The 19,970-nt window shown below is 32.1% G+C and overlaps 1 protein-coding gene across 1 annotated transcript in view; it reads right to left on the minus strand.

Annotated features, from left to right (window-relative positions):
• Positions 1 to 17,796, minus strand: part of LOC126740085 (alkyldihydroxyacetonephosphate synthase) — a 34,742-nt gene extending 16,946 nt beyond the window's left edge. The window contains 3 exon segments of the mRNA XM_050445963.1: positions 920 to 1,262; positions 7,371 to 7,460; positions 17,456 to 17,796. Coding sequence (XP_050301920.1) covers positions 920 to 1,262; positions 7,371 to 7,460; positions 17,456 to 17,529 — 507 coding nt within the window. The 5' untranslated portion in view covers positions 17,530 to 17,796.
• Between the last annotated feature and the right edge of the window lie 2,174 nt (positions 17,797 to 19,970).

Below are 19,970 nucleotides of genomic sequence, written 5' to 3' on the forward strand. Positions count from 1 at the left end.
TAGCTGTATATTATTAATATACAGCTTAGAGTTTGAGTTTAAGATTGTGTGATTATTTGCTACTTCCGGGCTTACTCTAAAATGGTCGAGAAATTCTATTCTATTAAATTGGGACACAGTTACATCAAAATAGTTTTGATTTTTTGGCATTATCCGTTCGTAAAGTAATTCTTTAAAAGTCTGTGTCGGAATCAAAAAAATTCTGATCAGATTCTTCCGACGATTCAAAATCACTCATTTCCCTTATGTTTATTTTTAGACTAATCCCACAATTTTTCAAAACGAATAGCAAGTACTATATAAAAGGATAAAATATAAACAACAATTTAAACGATGCAAAATTTTCAAGGTTTTCTTGTAAAATAAATTTTGGGATGCTATTCATGATTTTCCGTTATACCGAAAGAAAAGTTTAATCATGTTTCTGATAATACAAATTTACTTTACATTACTTTAAGTGGGACACCCTGTATAAAAACGAGGTATTATTTGAAACATTAAAAGCTCTTGAATTGTAGATCATTTATTCATTTATTATCAAATTATTGACGCCATAAAAACGCCACAAAATTAAGATAATTATTGGCATTTTGTCTGGACGAATTTGCAAATGGGGTAGTAGAGATCACGTTCGAAAGCTGACGTCGCTCTAAATGTATTATAATAATAATTTTTCTCGTATCTTTAATAGTTTTACGATAAATAAGCTTTTTAAATTTAAACGGTCATAGAGGTAATAATCGGAAACTGAACCAATTAACATGCACATTTGCCCTACTTAAAATCGAACAAACAGCCATGAAAATATAATTTACTACTACTCTACGAGATGTGTTAATACATTGGCACTCTATTAAATTGCCCATTAAAGAGATAATGAATAATCAGAAAAAAGTGTATAAACAGAATTTTTTCATACCACTAAATCGTTCTCGTCGGCTAAATTGACCAAATTCACAACGTCTTGGTGACATTTGGGCCATACGACCACATCAGGGATTCTCTCAAACTTCCCTTTTCTTAAAATATAAATATCTTGCATGGTTTGTCCATGGGCCCGAACAAGCCTGTCTATAGTTGACACTGAATAGTCAATGTTCCATGATTTTATTTGGTCTAAAATAGTTTGAGAGATATTCGGGGGTGGGTAATCAGTGTCTTTTGGCGGCGGTTGGCTGAGCTGCGGATGGTCTAGGTCCACACCTAAATTTTCCGTCACCCAGCTAATAAGATGGGGTAAACTGAGTTCTCCTATGGAATACCTATAAAAAATTAATGTATATAGAAAAACGTTTTCTACATATTTTAAATTACGGTAGTATAAATATGTATCAACAGACGTAATACTTAAATTTTTTTTTTTACTAGGAAAAAATTGATTTTTTTTTAATTTATTAATAATTGCTCTATTTTATCTGGTAAATTTTTTTTCATCTATTAATGGGAACAAGCAAAGTACTCTTGCATAATTCAAAAAATTTTAAATATAAGCACATACAAGGTGTGAATTTAAAACTTGAAATAGCCATAATTAGGAACACACCACTGAATAAAGAAACTCTGAAACCCGTTTCTATAAAACGAACAAGGAACAAAAACAAGCATAATAACATCCCCTTATCTGCGCCCCCTTGGAGATACACCCCTAAAATCGTAAATAGAAAGGGGTTTCAAGTGATATATCATCTTGAAGCTCTTACGAAAATGCTTTGCAATGATACATTAAAAAGCCACATTTAAAAGATGATATATCATCTTGAAGCTCTTACGAAAATGCTTTGCAATGATACAGTAAAAAGCCACATTTCAAAAAATTCTTCTCTGTTTATTAAGGATAACAATAAATAAAAACACTGTTTTGACATTTTAATTTTATTACTTTCAAATTCTTTACGTCCATTTACAAATGTTTCTCTCGTATAGCATGGCATTCCTGAACTATTCTATGTTGGAGTTGCTCTAGTGACTTACGTTGCGTTTTAAAAACCGCAGGTTTTTTTAGGTGAATCCACAAAAAAAAAGTCAAGAGGTGTTAGGTCCGGGGATCTAGTTGGACATTCAATAGGATCTCTTCTTCCAATGCACTGGTTAGGATAATGATCATCCAACTATTCCCACACAACCAGGAACTACATAATGAGAAGGTGCTCCATCCAGTTCAATAAATTTCCGTGTATGTCCCTCTGATTTCCTAATTCACGCATTATTACGGGTTCGATAGACCTTTGTGGCATTTGAGCATACATGTCGCTATTTAAAGTTCCTGGTATAAATATTGGGGTGATAATTCTATCTCCTAATATATCATTCCAAACATTTTGAACTGGATGTCTTTCGTTAAAACGCTGAGCTGTCAGTAATAACCATTTATCCTAGCAACCATAAATGAAAATAATTTCTACGCGTTCAGATATACTGTACACCATTGTTAAAGATAAGAAATGATGTTTTTTTGATTAAAATGAACCGAAAGTTAAATGTTCTCAAAATAATAACACTAGTACAAGTTACTTTTAAAGCAAATTCTGTGATAATAACATGCGAATATTTATAAATAATGCTTTTTTTCCAAAAAAAAACCATAGCATATATAAAACCAATACAAAAGACTCATATTTTTCTTGACAAACAGAAGAATTTTCTGTAATGTGGCTTCCTAACCAGATGCAAGCAACAAGGAGATTCTAACTGTAGTTGTACGCACTGTCGATAGCAACGGTAGCCCAAAAGAAAGGTTATAAAAGAAAGGTGTTAAGGTAGTAACAGAAAAAACAGATAAAGGCACTGCTATAGATATAATTTAAACATTAAACAACAAATAATATTAACTTATCTAAATTGGCATTTCAATCCTATGACTTTGCTAAAAATTAAGATTAAAAAATGTATCCAGAACGAGATGGACAGTAAGAAATGAAAATTTAAAAGCTGTAAACTTGACGTATGAACCCGTTGTTGACGTCCTTGATGACATAATTAGTGATCGTTGGAACGAATTAAAAAAAAAGGACTAAAGCATTGGGATTAAAAAAGTGTTTAAAATTTGCCTTAGTTTTTTAAAAATATTCTTTATTCTCGAAACTCTCGAAAGGGAGGAATTAAATATATGTTTTGATCATTATTTCATCCACCACAGACACATTAAAGGCCATTCGGGAAGATCATGATCAAATTAATAACTTAATAACAAGTATTAAAGACTTAAATAAAAATATGAATATTGACAGTGATAAAGAAAAAACACGGAAAAAACAAGAAAGGAATGTTTTTCCGTTCTGGATGTGTTAATTGAGCAATTTCAGCCACGACTAATAATTTTACATTTCCTTTAATTAAAAATTGTCTTATAATTCAAAACATACCGGCAATAATAGCACTTTGCCCTCAATGAAAGGCCAGATGACTTAAATTTTCAAACTCAGTTAAAAGTTTTCTTTGATATGTACAACAAGAAACGTAATGATACAATCGCCAAGGAAAGTTAGCCGTCAACTGAGATAGTGACCCAATATAAATTACCAATACAGCAATGTTTTGTATCGTGTCAACTGATTACTACTGCGGGATACTCAGTGACAACAAATGAAACAAGTTTTAGTATTTTAAAACATAATAAGAATTATTTAAGATCGACTATAGGAGATGAAAAGCTTGACCAGCTACTCTGTAAAGTTGAAAAAGATCGATATTTTGGTTTAAAACCCTACAAAATGCCTTTTTCAAATGGTCAAAAATGCCACAGTTTATACAGGAACGATAAAATAATAGTTTGAGAGAGGACATCGATGGCCGGAAGTGCTTCGTTTCCAAAATACAGGGTGTTGAAACTTTTAAAAAAAAATCGTTTTTTTCTTCGATATCAAAAACTTTAAGCGATTTAAATTAGTTTTTTGGGTTTTAAATGATAGGTGATGAGACAACTTTTTGAGGAATTGAAAATACCAGGGTTGTTTATTTTCTTAGTTTTTTTTTTCTGGCTAAAATTTCCCGAAAATTGTATCCAGTTTTAATAATAATAATAATAATAATAATAATAATAATAATAATAAATAATAATAATAATAATAATAATAATAATAATAATAATATATATTATTATTATTATATATATTATTATTATTATTATTATTATTATTATTATTATTGTGTGTGTGTACATGTTTTTGTTATGTTTAGTATCAGTGCGTACCAATTATCGTATTTTTACGGTATGGGAGTCACTTTTTTTAGGAGATCAGATTGGAAATCAATTTTTGCAGAAGATCGGGATACCATATCCAGTTGCAAATAATGTTGTCAAGGCGATCACATGAACAAGAGAAAAATGCGTGACAGTAATCAAACAAAAGTCACTTTTAATATTATCACTAATTTAGTAGTAATTAAATTAATTAATGGTCTCTAATTGTGTTAAAAGAAAACTGGTAAAAATGAATCGCTTTTGATTGCCTGAGAAGCGCGAGGAAATGCTTCGTTGGCACAGCGATTGTCCAGGCAACGTTTTCCATATCATGCCGAACGCAGAATGTTCATTAAAATTGATCAACGGTTACAGGAGGCCGACTCAATGGTATGTATTACTAAAACTCAAAAATGATGACTTGTAAAACTCTGTTTTTTTCTCTATCCCGTTTCTGCATAATTAATGTTTTAAAATTCGATGGTTGTTCATTACAGATTGATCAAATAGTTGCAAGGCGGCGCCTGGTAAGAGATGCTATAGACTATAGAGGATGAAATTATGGCACGTATTCAAATTAAGCCCAATAGTAGCACTCGTAAGTTATCGTCAGTAGTTGGTTGTGCCAAAAACACCGTGCACCGAGTACTACAAAGCCATAATCTTCATCCGTTATAAACGCTAAACTGCAAATGGTGCAACATCTTATTCCTGAAGACGCTCGTTTTCCAGGTTTAATCCTTACAAGTGGCGAAAAAAAATTTTCACGCGAGGGGTCATTTAATCCTCGAAATAACCACGAGTGGAGCGATGAAAGCCCCCAAGCTAAACACATCCGAGGATATCAGCAGAAATTTCACATTAATGTTTGGGCAGGTATTCTTGGCGACCACTTAATTGGGCCATATGTGCTGCCAAATTACCTCGACGGTAATAGTTACTTAATATTTTTGCGAGATGTTCTGCCGGGTCTACTGGAAGATGTGCCTCTCCAGTTGCGTAGAGAACTCTGGTTCCAGCACGATGGCTGTCCAGCGCATTTGGCTCGTACTGTAACGGCTTTTCTAGATCAGACCTACAACAGGTGGATTGGTAGAGGTGGTCCAGTTTCTTGGCCAGCAAGGTCACCTGATCTGACACCTTTAGACTTTTTCGTCCAGGATGCCATGGAACAACTTATCTACGTAACACCTGTAACCAACAGAGAAGACCTTGTTGCTAGAGTAGTGGTGGCTGCGGACTTTCTGAGAAACGATCCAGGGGTCTTTGCTCACATCAAAATCTTGGGTCAACAGGTGCAGAAAATGTGTGGAAATGAATGGAGAACTCTTTGAACATTTGCTTTGAATTATTTATTATTTAAATTATTATTTATCTTTTTTTTAGGCTGTTTTTTAATTTTTTTTTGTTTAAATTATTTATTTTGTAGTTTAATGATATCAAACTTTTCGTTATGACAAAAAAGTTTTGAAGGATCCTTGTACTGATTTTATTTTATTGCACGAAGACGGTGTGTCGGAGCGCAAAAATGCAAGGAATGTGTTTTATTAAAAATGAACAAAATATTTCGAAATTTTTTTTTCAAAAAAACAGTGTCGTACCTTTTTTTTATAAAAAAATTAACATGCATGTGCTGCAAGTCACATCACCTGCAATTGCTTAAAAAGTTGCCTCACTACCTATCATTTAAAACCTAAAAATTTCATTCAAATCGCTATAGGCGTTTTTAATACAGATGATGACAATCGATTTTTTTTCTAAATTTCAACATCCAATATTTTGAAAACGGCGCACTTCCGACCATCGGTGTCCATCACAAACTATTTCTTTATAGCTCCTGTATATACTCTAGCCTTTTGACCATTTGAAAGGGGAGACCCTGTATAGTATCTATAGAAAAAATTAGATACTGAAATTTTTAAGTTAAGAAAATCATGACAATCAGTTGTTTGATTGGGTTTTGGCGCGGATAACTATCAGAGAGTGCTAGTTTTTCTGTGGATTATCAACAGAAGGTGAAAATAGATTGTTTTTTGTCTAAATCAATTATGTTGGTCCCTCAGGCGTATTCTCCAATTTCCTTTAATTTATTTGCAAATACTATCTTCAATTGCTTTCAGAACAGGTTTGCTTTGTGTTTCTCTGATTTAAAATGATAAAAATAGTTCACTGTCAAAGGGATCAGATACTTTTGGAGAAAGACTTAGATATTGTAATATGATTGTAATATGTACCAAGAAAAATGACTCCCAAATATCTTTTGGGTGTCATTTTTCAAGAGAATCTATCATTCAATGAACACCTGAACAAAATTATACTTAAATCATCCAACATGGCTTGGCTTTGTTCTCAGGGATTGTAAATTTAGGGTGTCTATTGCTTGCTGGTTCATTTTAACCTGGAATATGCCTTCATAAAATACAAAAATTAAATTAAAAAAAAATAATTAAAAGATAAACTAATATGCTATCATAGTCTGGTTTAGTCCCAATCAGGCAGTAAACAACTTGTCAGTGGAATGAAGTCAGCATAGATTTTTAGGATATTGCAAATTCAGGTTTGCTTATTGCTGATCATGATTATGCATTGATACAAGTTTGAATCTGGTTACTTTGGTGCATACACAGAATATGTCAGGTATGATGTTAGTACTAACTTAATTAATTTAGGTCATATTAAAGTTATCCAAGAGAAGTATCATAAATAGTAATCCAAAAATACAATAATACTCATTCATAATAAAATAAAAAATTACTTAAATATATAATATATAGGCCAACATATAAACATAAAATCTTCAAGCAGTAAAATTAAATAGAACAATTGTTTCTTAGATAAATTCATCAACATGCCAAACACTTCAATGTTACAACTCTTAATGAGTCTATAGAAACAATCTATGGGAGAATTTTGACAATAATTGGTACAGTAAAATGGAATATGAAAATAATAAAACCCCCTTCTGATGCTAGTTGGTAAATCTAAGTTTATTCACTCTAACAAACTGCTATGGTATATATAACCAAAGTCTATATATTTCAAGTAGAAATATATAGACTTTGATATAACTATTAAGTTTTTTAAATAGTTATTAACTTGTAAATTACTGTTGTTATATTATTAACATATAAAATAGGATATCCTGTTATTAATAACTAAATAAATAAAGACAAATTTAATTAAGACTCACCTTTGTCCACTAAAGTAAACTCCCTGCTTATCCTCAAAGACAAATTTGGAGTCATTGTAGCCCCAGCCATTCCACTTCAATAGTTGTTGCCTGAAATGTTAAAATTATAATTAAAAAAATACACAGAGCCTCCCCACAAGGATCTAAAGGATCTTTGAAATATTCTTCTGAGCAATGCCTTAGACTAGCCATTAAAATATTTGGAATAACAAGCTTTTTATAATATAAATCACTTTTTTTTAAAACTCCTGCGATGATTATGTAAATGTTTACTATGATTTTTAGTTAATTAGTTAATGGGCTCTTCTTCGTTAAACAATAATTATCAGTTTCCTCCGTTTAATATATTTTTTATAACCAGCTTGATGATTAAAAATTATAAAGTTTAATTAGCTATATTTGTTTTTATCACATGTAGTCTTAATGAGATTTTTTTATTCAAAAGCATGGCACAGAAAATGTTACGATATTAATGCAAAAATATAACACCTTGAAAACTCATTATTTTTTGTGTTCATGGGTTTGTCAGGGCAGTTAATACCCTCATTTGTTGACCTCTTTTGCCCTGGAAAAACATTACTACAAAGTCATGCAAAAAATAAAAATAAATTATGTACGGTGTATGTTCACATGTAATTTATTTATGAGATAAATTGGGCCAATTGTTGCAGTTAATTGTATGGAATAACCAACTAATACTAGTTTTAGTTAGCTCGATGACAAGTGGCAAGGTAGGGGGCTTATTTGGAGCCGCAACAGGGTTGCCAGATCCGTGTAAAGAAAAAGCGGGATAGCGAAATTCAATTTAGTCTCTGTAAATGTCGAAAAAGGACTGGTCGGGGTGGGGTCTGCGACTTAATATATATTTTTCAATAATTAATTTTTCTTCTTTTGCTTGTAACATTCCCTAAGACATTTTCTTGGTTGATATGCCTAAAAACTGTTGTTGCATCGAAAATTACACTCATCCATTTAGCTACATACGTTGTTTGTAGATTACAGCATAAAGAACCACATGGAAAACCACCCGTCAAGTTTTCATTATTAATTGACAGAAACAAGAGAAATTCTTGACGTTAAAATCGGTATAAAATAAATCTTATATACCGTGCATTTAGTAGCCCCTAACAACGCCCTTTATTTGAATATTATACCTATCAGTTTGACAATCTCATTTTTTCAAAGATTTTTTTAAGAAAGAAATATGTTGCGCTATGGAACAGAATCCATAAAATTAATAATTATTATGATTTTTCTTGTTTATAAGCGTATCGGTAATTTTCATATTTTGTGAAATAGCCCGACTCCGAAGGAGAAGGGCTTTGGGGCTTATTTCAGCAAAATATGAAAATAAACTCATGTTGTTTTTAGAAAAATAGACTTTCATGTAAAATTACCGGAAAATTTTTAAGCACTTGTGTAAACCACTCTACCACCCACTCATTCTATAAAATCTACATCTTGTAAATTTAGTATTTGAGACTGGTATTTTTCCCTCAATTTTCAAACATGCCACTGTAACCCCGTTGCATAAATCGGGAGTTAAAAATGTATTAGTAATTATAGACCCATAGCTTTAACCAGTAATCTTTCAAAAATCATAGAGAAATCCATGAAACTTAGACTTAACGAGTTTTTAGAAAAAAAAAGGTTTTTTGTCACAATTTCAATTTGGATTTAAACAAAATAAAAGTACAGAAGATGCGGTGAATTGTATTACAGAACAGATAGAAAAGTGTTTCGACTGTTACGAGAGGTGCATGGCAATATTTGTGGACCTCAGCAAAGCATTCGACACTGTGACACATGAAATTCTGCTAAAAAAACTGGAAAATATTGGGATTCGAGAGATCCCTTACAGCCTGTTTGAAAATTACATTAACCAAAGAACCAAAGCACCAAAATAAATGGATGTGTCAGTTTGCCTAGGTTGGTAGAATGAGGTGTCCCACAAGGAACTGTCCTTGGACCGGTATTGTTCTCTATATATTATATTAATGACTTGTTGCAGTTGTTACCTAATGTCGGCATGGTATGTTTTGCAGATGATACCGCAATAATGATTAAGGAAAAGTCTTGGAAGGATGTAAAAACTGTTGTGGAGTCTTCCATGAAAAAAATGAAAACTTGGCTTGGTTTAAATTATTTAACACTAAACTCAGAAAAGTCAAGCTTTTTATGCTTTTCTGTATTTTCTGATCACATTACACGAAACGACTGTGGCATAACTGAATATTCTTACACCCAGCAAATAAAAAGGCAGACCAAGCTTAAATATTTAGGTGTTATTTGGGATAAAAATCTAAAGTGGCACCACCATGTTGAGTATATTTCCACTCGAGTTCGGAAACTTATTTATAACCTTCGTCAATTAAGACAATTTATGTAAAAAAAGACCCTTACGACCATTTATTAAGCTCTGGTTGAATCAATTATAAACTATTGCATAACAGCATGGGGCGGAACAAGTAAGACAAACCTCTTATGATTACTCAAAAATATGTTCTGGAGGTAATGTTTAAAAAACCAAAATTGTATTCCTCTGATATTTTATTTAGAGAAGCATAGATTGTTGCAAGTAAATCAAATTTACTTGAAAGCAGTGGTTAGGCTTCTGTGTAAGAATCCACACTACTTGCATTTCATATCTCACAATCAGAACACTAGACTTTTTAAGCATGCGCGTAACCCCTAATTCCAACTTATAGAGATAGACTTATGCCTTATAACATGGTCCTCTAATATATCTATTTCACCAAGTTGGCCTCATTCTTCTTGCAATGTTAGCAGTATTGAGTTTATATGGGGTTTTCGACGAGCTTGCTCCGCCATTTTGGTGTTGCTATAAATTTTCCGGCAGGTTGTGTGCATTTGTTGCTCTTTCCTTGGAGAAATACCTCATGATCTTTTCGTTCATGAATAATACTATTCTTAATTAGAGTCTTGATACTGTTCGATTGTACCTTCCACATCACATTTTCATTTATGTGCTGTGGATAATATTTCTACCTAATATTTGTCAGATCTTATTTCAGTACTTATAAACATGTAGAGAATAAAGACTTTTCACTGTCTGGTAACTTTGAATGTGCTGCTGCTCTTCTCCAGGCTGTAAATAGTGTTAAGATTTTAGTTTTTTGTATCGTCCTCCTAGCTCTGATTTTAAAACTTTTAGTGAATACTTTGAGAAATTGTTAAAGCTTTTATATAAACCTAATATTTTAATGTGTTTTTGTGGTGATTTTAACTATGATTTTATTTCCAGATGTAAAGAAGCAGTACATATTGTGGACGCATTTAGCTCATATGGTCTTAAACTAGTTTTTTCTGAACCTTCTAGAACTCAGGGATCATCCTGTACCTTAATTGATAGTATATTCACTAACGCTGCACCGTTTTCAACTGAAACCTTTGAAGTAGCGTTATCTAATCATTGTGCTCAGATACTGAGTTTTGACTTGGGAAACCCAATCAGTCACGATTTAAGCAAATTTTCTATGATTTCTAAATCCCTCTCTGATGAAAACATACGCTATTTTAACAACTTGTTGTCCAAAGAACATTGGCTGTCAGTTATTGAGACTCTGGATTTTAAAAGTAAATTTTCTTACTTCTTTGACACGTTTTCCAGTTTATTTAATATGAGCTTTCCTTATGTAAACAAATCGAAGCCATATCACAGAAAGTCTCATCAGTGGATAACACAATTGATAATTAATGAGGGCAAGCAATTGAGGCTACTTCATACTCAACTAAAGACCATTCATGACCATGAGTTACTGACATCCTATAGAAGGAGATTGAAGGTACATAGAGAAAATATCGTAAATGCTAAAAAGCCTATAATTCAACAAAGCTGCTTACTTCTAACAATATAACTTGAGCCTCATGGGAAATTATTAACTCAATCACGAACATTTCAAATCGCGGAACAAAGTGTGTTCCTAATTTGGTTACTAATAATGGAAAGAAAGTTACTGGCAACCTCAATGTTGCTAATACATTTAATATTTTTTTTGTACAGTCAGAAAGATCACAGATAATTTTCAGGCACCCATGAGAATGAATGTGCCTTTCAACAGTTTATCCCAATCTCTTTTTCTATTCCCTCTCACTGAAGGAGAAACATTTGACATTATAAAATCTTCCTCCAGGCAAAAGTCATCCGCGGTGTAGACGAGGAACCTACCTGTTACTTATTGCTAGCATGTGCTGAGCATATTATCTCTCCACTTACCTATCTTCTAAATTTATTATCTCAGTTTGGCTATTTTCCTAAAGAGCTAAAATCAGCTGTTGTCATACCTCTTCATAAAAAGGGGAAGACAGCAGAAGTGAGTATCGGCCTATTGCTCTCCTCTCTGTATTCTCAAAGATCTTTGAAAAATCTTTTAAAAGAAGACTTATTGCATTTTTAGATTCTTTTGCTATATTGTCATGTCATCAGTTTGGATTCAGGTCTAGACTCTCTACATCAGATGCTATAATATCTCTTTATACAAATATATTGAATAATTTTGAATTGAAATTAAAATCTGTTGGTATCTTTTTTGATCTTACTAAAGCATTTGATACCATTAATCATGCTTTACTATTAAATAAGATCTTTCATTATGGTATAAGAGGTCCGGCTTGAATCATATTTGACAGGTAGAACCCAAGGTGTTAGATTGAGAGTTTATTTTTACTTTTTATTAATGACTTGCCTCTCCTGCTAATGACAGCTACATAACACTTTTTGCCGACGATACATCAGCAGTTAATTGTCTCGGGTACTGACTATCAGTCTATTTACTCAAAAGCCTCCAAGTGTATAGCTGATATTGCGGGGTGGTGCCAGAAAAATGGTCTTTGTTTGAATAGTTTGAAAACCAATTTCATTGTTTTCACTCCGATTCGAGCTATTCAGGACCGGAGCTTACTCCTTAGAGAGCAGTCATCAAGTAGCCTTATCCAACAACACTCCACCAAGTTCTTGGGAATTGTAATTGATAGACATCTATTGTGGAATCCTCAGGTGGAATCTGTGTGCAATAGATTATCCCGCAGCAATTATGCCATCTTGCAACTTCGAGACTATGCACTTAAAAGCTTTTATTATGCCTCAGTGCATTCCACTCTATCCTATGCCTTAATAGCTTGGGGTAATTCCTCCAGTATTGGGAGAGTGCTAATAAATCAAAAGCGCATTGTACGTACGATGTTTAAACTTTCCTTCAGAGAAACTTGCCGTGGTACTTTTAAAAAAGAAAAAATCCTAACTATAATTAACATCTATATCTTGGAGTGCGCATGTCAAGTACATAAAAATCTTTCAAACTACATGAGATCTGGAGATTTTAATTTTTATGAAACTCGAAATGCAGATAAATTATACATCCCTTTTACTCGGTTGTCGCAGGTACAGGATGGTCCGGAAATTACATCTCTCAAAATTTTTAATCATCTCCCATGTAGAATAAAGAGAGCTAAGACTTTTCCAATTTTTAAGAGGGCTCTTAGGACCATGTTAGGTGACTGTCCTTTTAATTCGTTGACAAAGTTCTTTAACTGTAGATTTATTGATTAAATTAAGTTAAATTTGTTTCCTTTCATATCTTTGTAATTTTATACTATTTTTATTAGCATTGTAGTTTTTTACAATGCTAATAAAAATAGTTTGTGGAATGCAAAAACAGCACTGGTGAAAAAGACAAGAACAAGAGGAGATTCATGATGAACTTTCATCAACCGCTTAATTAGTCACAGTGACTCGAAATTTTCAGGCAGCAAAGAGCATGCATGTAATAGCACTGAGACAACCTGCACTGACAGATCCTAATATTACTTGCAGAAAATATAACTCCACTTGCAAAAAATATATAAATCAAAAAAGTTTCTGTGTGGATTGGAGACTGGGTTGTGAGATTTTAAAGATTGATCCACCACTGCATAGGTAGTTGACTATTCTTCAAAAAGTGCTAAAGCTTTCCAGAGATAAAATGCAAAAAAACTGAAAAGTTTATAAAAAATTTATTTAAAAAAAAAATTTCTTTATACCTCAATTTTTTTTTATTTATGAGTGTAACAAAAAAATATATGCACAAAAAATTTAGGTAATTTCATAAAGAAGATATTGATATAAAAATAATAATATAAGATATTGAAATAAATTATAATAATATAGTGATTAAAGCTTATGAACTTTTGTCTTTCATATCCAGTTTTTCTAATCACAATTATGTATATAAGTTTAGTGTGTATATTTATATAACACTGATTAATTATAATTATTTTCATCTTAAATTACAATTATAAATTAGTTTAGTTAAAAAATAACTTCTGGTTCTAAGTTACGACACAAGATCCAATGTGATCATTTCATTTATTAATTTTCTTTTTGATGTATTTAAATCTCAAGGATGTAATCTTATATCTTGTGAATATTATTTAAATAGGCCAAAGTGCACCTAGGCAATAATGTTTAGTCAAAGCATAGTGAGTGCTGCTGTTGTGATATGCGTTTTGTTTCAATTAATTTGATGTTTTGAGAATGTATGGTTGATAGTTTGTATTAAATATTTGTTAGTTTTTGTGTGATGGCGAAGGGGGTGGGTGGATGTGCGTGGGTCAGGATATTTTTTATGGGGTGATGGCGGTTAATACAGCAATACGAGCGGTTAATCAGCAAGATAATTTGATTAATTAAGATTATAAGAGTGTGGATATGAATTTTACTGTTGCGCATTCTAATATTCGATCGATGAATACCGGATTTGACGAATTTTCAAATTATGTGTCTGATTACGACTTTGACATTTTGGGACTGTCAGAAACGTGGTTAACTCCTGAGCATGATAGCAGTAGCTTCGAAATTCCTGGATACAAACTTATTAGGAGGGATTGAGTAGGAAGGGGTGGAGGCGTAGGGATATACATTGAAAACAAATATAAAAATGAAAATATATATTTTAATGTAATTTCAGCTGATTTTGACTATGCTAGCATTAAACTTAATATAAATAAAAGATCGATTCTATTTACAACTGTATATCGTCCGCCTTCATCTAATGCGGATCATTTTATTGATTGGTTAGAGGAAATATGTAGCTTATCCTTGCCATTTTACAATCAGGTTATCTTTGTTGGAGATATTAACATTGACTTTTTAAAACAACATTCACCAAAAAAAAAAAAAAACTTGAAAAACTCTTAGAAACTTTTAACCTAAAACAGGTTATTACAAAACCTACTCGAATATATTATTTTTAATAAATAAACATGCTCCGCTATTATCCAAAAAGGTAAAAGAAAAACCGTTTACGCCGTGGATATTAAATTAAATTTCTTATGAAAGAAAGAGATAAGGCTCATCGTAGATATTTAAAACAAAAAACCGAAGCACACCTCCAGTACTATAGGCAATTAAGGAATTTCACTAAGCATGCTGTTGCGAGGGAAAAAATCACCTATTTCAACACAATGTCACAAAAGCATGGAAGAGAATTTTGGAATGCTGCAAGAAAATTAAACCTTGGCTGTAAGAGGAATTCTGGCTTACCAGACAAGTTTTTAAATGCAACTGCTCTTAGGAACTATTTTTCAGGTTTAAATACTACAGCTGATACAACTTCAAATGAAAAACTTAATTTTTATAAAGCTAATAGGTAACACAAGGTCTTACCTAAATTTTACACAATTGGGAGCCAACATTAATTAAAATCATTAAAACAATACACTGTAACGCAATAGGTGAAGACTCCATAGGCTTAAAAGATCTAGAAATGTTCCTACCATATCTTACAAAACTATTATTAAATATTTTAAATAGCTGCTTATTACAAATTTTTTATCCTACAATTTGGAAAAAAGCTATTTTGAAACCTCTAGCAAAGGTAGCTGATCCAAAAGGGTTTAAAGACCTCAGACCCATTAGTATACTGCCTCTGGTATCCAAAATTTTAGAAAGGTTTGTGCACCAACAAATATGGAGCTTTGTTGATTTTTATAATATCATCCCGGAGTGCCAATCGGGTTTTAGAAAGAACTTTAGCACTACCACGAGTCTAGTACACCTTCTTAATAACTGTAGGATAAATGAGGAAAAAAGGAAATAACATGTCTTGGATTATTGGATTTTAGTAGAGCTTTCGATACTTTAAACCACGATATGTTATTAGCAAAGCTTTAATATTTTGGTTTTTCGAATAACGCGATTGATTTCTTTAAGTCATATCTTAATAATAGAGCGAATTGCGTAGTAATCAACAAGGCTTCTACAACTATAAAATCAAGTTATTATCCTGTATCTACCGGTGTTCCCCAGAGTTCTATTTTGGCGCCATTGCTTTTTTCATTGTATGTTGCAGATATGAAATCCTGCATAAAGTACTCAATGTTACAACAATATGCTGACGATTCCCAGCTGTATACTTCATTTTCATGAGAAACTCTACCGGATATAGAAGGAGATAGAAGAACAATTTAATAAGGATTTAGAAAATATAGATAACTTTTCCTGCGACCATAATTTGAAATTAAATTCGTCTAAATTATGTGTAATATTTCTGGGTGGTGGAAAGAACGCCCTTAATGCAGCAATAACTTTAAATGCAAAAATTCGTAATGAGCAGCTACCAGTAGTACAAGAGGTCAAAAACTTAGGAGTATACGTTGATAGCGGTATTTCATTTCAAACACATATAAAGAATAAGCTCAAAATTGCATACATGCGCTTAAAAAAACTTTATGGCTTAAAAAATCATTTACCTCCTAAAACTAAATATTTTTTATGTAACACACTTGTTTTATCCTTATTTGATTATTGTGATGTGGTATATTCAGATTCATTGACTGAAGACTCCGCTTACTCAATACAAAAACTTCAAAATTGTTGTATATGTTTTTCTTACAAAATTCCAGTTAGAAGTCACATTTCTCCTTATTTAAACAATAACTTAATTCTAAATATGAAAAATCGTAAAAAATATTACATGTATTCCTTTGTCTATAAAGTTATAAAAACTAGGGAGCCATTATATTTAGCTAACAATTTTACAAATTTTCTTCATGAGCATAACACTAGATTTATAAATTTATTTAGAATACCGCAACATAGAACAGCAACTTTTCAAAAATCTTTTGTTTTTGTCGCCTCTCAACTTCGGAATAGCCTTCTGGCTAATTGCAAAAGTTTTCCGTTTACTGCATATAAAAAATATATTCGTAATAAACTGCTCGATTCTCAAAAAAACAATACTTAATCTACAATAAAAATTAAAGAGCTGAGCCGCTCGATCTTCTATTGCTGTCTACTTATTATTGTTATAAATATTAATTAATTTATCTTTCCTGCATACCCAGAACCCCAAGAAAGTAAAAAAAAAAGAAAATCTTTTTTTTTTACTTTTAGGGTTTTTGAAGGGCTATGCCACACAGGTTTTATCTTATGATGAACCTGTGTAAACGGTTCTCTATAATCGAGGCATGGTCCTATTTATCATGTATTTGGTGGGTTGTACAACATATGTATATTATTATGCTACAATTTTGTATATGATTATTTATTTACCTTCATGATAAATAAATTTGTTTTGAATTTGAATTTGATATATCATTTGCTCATGTGGAACAAATAGGAGTTGAGATATTTGTCAAAATATGGAAAACACATTTTTATGCATACTTTTGCAAATATAGTTTTTGTAGTACTGCAAACTTGAATTTAACATCTTTTAATGGTTCTCTATCGAATTTCATATAGTACTAAATTTAGACATGGTAATGCAAAAAAAAATTCAATTTTCGAACTGGAAGTTCGAAAATGTGTGGTAAATATTACAACTAGAAAGTTGCCATCCTTTTCTGCGAGAGTGTGAAGAAAACAGAAAAGTGGGACAATTCACATGAAAAGAGGGACATATAATAAAAAAAAGGCGGGGCGGATTACCAAAAAGCAGGACTGTCCCGCGACTGACTTATAGCGGGACGTTTGGCAACCCTGAGCCGCAACAAGACCCCCACAGAAATAGAATAACAGGAATTAGTCACCAATATCATTACCTCATTAATATTTACCATAAAAGGAATAAATTGAATTAACTTACCTTTGTTTGGGAATGGCACTTTTTACATTAATAGGGCCAGAGATTGCCCTGCTGGACTCACTAGTAGCGCTCATTTCTCTATTTGAAATTCGCTATTTCAAATTATTGTTTAAATAAATTCCCGTGTTGCTCACCATGTGCCTGCCCAACCCGGCATAGATAAGCGCCTACCAATAAATATAATACCGGGAATTTATATAACGTTAACTTATTTATTACGATTTTGTTCGATAATAAATTCCTGAAATCTTGATAATAATTCAAATTTGGTGTTAAACGATATCCGCATATAAACAAATCGATTTTGTGTTGGTGGGGGCAGACCGGCAAGGGAAGGGCAATAAATGACAGATGTCAGCTGTCAAACTTTAATAGGGCTGAGCTAATTATGCTAATGCGCAGCATAATTTAAAAAACCAAAATAATATATATTTACTACTATTTAAAAAGTACGATTTTTTGGTGTAGGAATCTTTTATCGTATTCGTAAGCTATTATTCATTTTATTATTCACATGTCATGTTCAACTAAAAGAACAGTTATAATATTTAAGTAGTAATGGTACGGTAATTCACTAATAACATGTATCAGGGTTAAACTACCAAATGCGTAGCGGAATAAAATGCAATTTTTCACTAGACTTTTAGTTATTTTAACAAAAACTCTATAGGGCAATGATTTTTCCAATTAAAATCAATGCCTAAAATGTTGCCATAAATTTGTGAAACTAAATGTTTAATAAAAATATATTTCTACGAATTACTTTTTATTAGCAGAAGTGACATGTAAATGTAGCTTTCAACTGTCTGTACGCTTCGGCTAATAGATCGATGTAAAAATAATATTACATTTTCCGCTAAAAAAAATCACGTATAATAATTTAAAGTGTAATTCAGTGGCGAAGTATTTTTAAAAAATAAAAATCGTAGGCAAATAATAATTTATATAGATGGATAGCACATCCAAAATATTGGGGGGCGTTCAGAAACGAAATGGCGATGATTACCTTAAGACAGGTAAGGTAATTAATTGTATGACGTCATCAGGTAAATTAAATTAAATCAGTCCAGTCTAAATATTCCCCAAAATTTCTTAACAAATGTCATTTGTCGTTTCTGACGCCCATAATTACTAAGTTTATACGGGTAATTAAACTGCTTTAGCGGCTAAACCGGTTTAGAGATAATTCAGTTTGACTAGTGTTTACATGAGAGGTTTAAGAAGGGGGACCACCTTAAGATTAAATAGCTTATTAGCATTGCCAATCCAGGAATTAAAAAAAAAATTGGTTCAGCTGACTAATTAGTTTATTTGTGTTGGTAGCACTGGGAGTTAAATCGGCTGAGTGGTGACAGGTGTTTACACGGTAGTTTAAATCGGTTTAAAACTATGAATCATCTACTAATAGATTTAAGCTAAACCGGTTTACGATCGCGAAAGCGGTTTACGGGTGTTTATACACGCGAATTATAGTAAACCGATTTCCATTAGACCACTTTAAGGTGCTCGTATAAACTTGCTATAAACTTATGACTAGTTTTTTAGAATTTCAACTTTTATATCGATGGTTGGTTACCTTGAAGATAAAACGTTAAAGATAGATCTATTAGTTTTTTTACATTTATAACATGAAAGTGGGTAACCTCTGAGAAGATCAAATGTTGTCCTTTTGCAGCACTACTTAAAACGTCTCCATTTTGAATCCTTCACAAGAATTGCTGAGAATACTCTTCTGAGTATTATGAATGACGATGTTTTATAAAATCACATCCACTCGTTTTCGCTGGAAGATTAAACGTTGTCCTAAGATATTACTAGTTAAGGAATTAGATATTTTTAGAACTATTACTCGCCTATAACAAAAAGCTACTTCTTTTATCGCAATACTTACTTTTACTATGTTCTGGACAAACTTGATTCTCTTTTATCCCAGTTGTCCCTACACTCTAAGGTTATATTGGCTGGTGACTTTAATATCAACTACATTGATGAAACCTTGCCACGTACTTCTCTTTTAAGTATTTTAAATTCTTACGACTTGAAAATGCACGTTCTTTCTCCCACACGAACTTCATCTGCAACTACAATTGACTATTTATGTATAAATTTTGATGACGTTTTATGCACAGTACTCCCATTTGGTATTTCCGACCATGAAGCTATTCTTACTAAAATGCCATATTATTATAATACTGTATCATCTTCATCTCATTATATGGGAAGAATTTTCAGCAGAAGAAATTTCAATGCTTTTTCTGCTGCTACAGCTTCGGTAAATTGGAATGCACTTGAAACGGCTTCTGACCCACTTACTTTATTTTTTCAAGTTCTGTGTGATAAGATCAATCAGTGCTTTGCTTTCCTAAAATGAGGCTTAAAACTAAGAAACGAAAACCATGGGTTACAAGAGGCCTTAGAATTTCAGCTAAAAACCTCCGTTTTTTGACTAAATTGTGCAAATATACCACAAATGAAAATATCCTTGTATATCATCAGAAATACCGTAGTCTGTACA

Source organism: Anthonomus grandis, chromosome 1, assembly GCF_022605725.1.
Source record: "Anthonomus grandis grandis chromosome 1, icAntGran1.3, whole genome shotgun sequence".
Classification (NCBI taxonomy): Eukaryota; Metazoa; Arthropoda; class Insecta; order Coleoptera; family Curculionidae; genus Anthonomus; species Anthonomus grandis.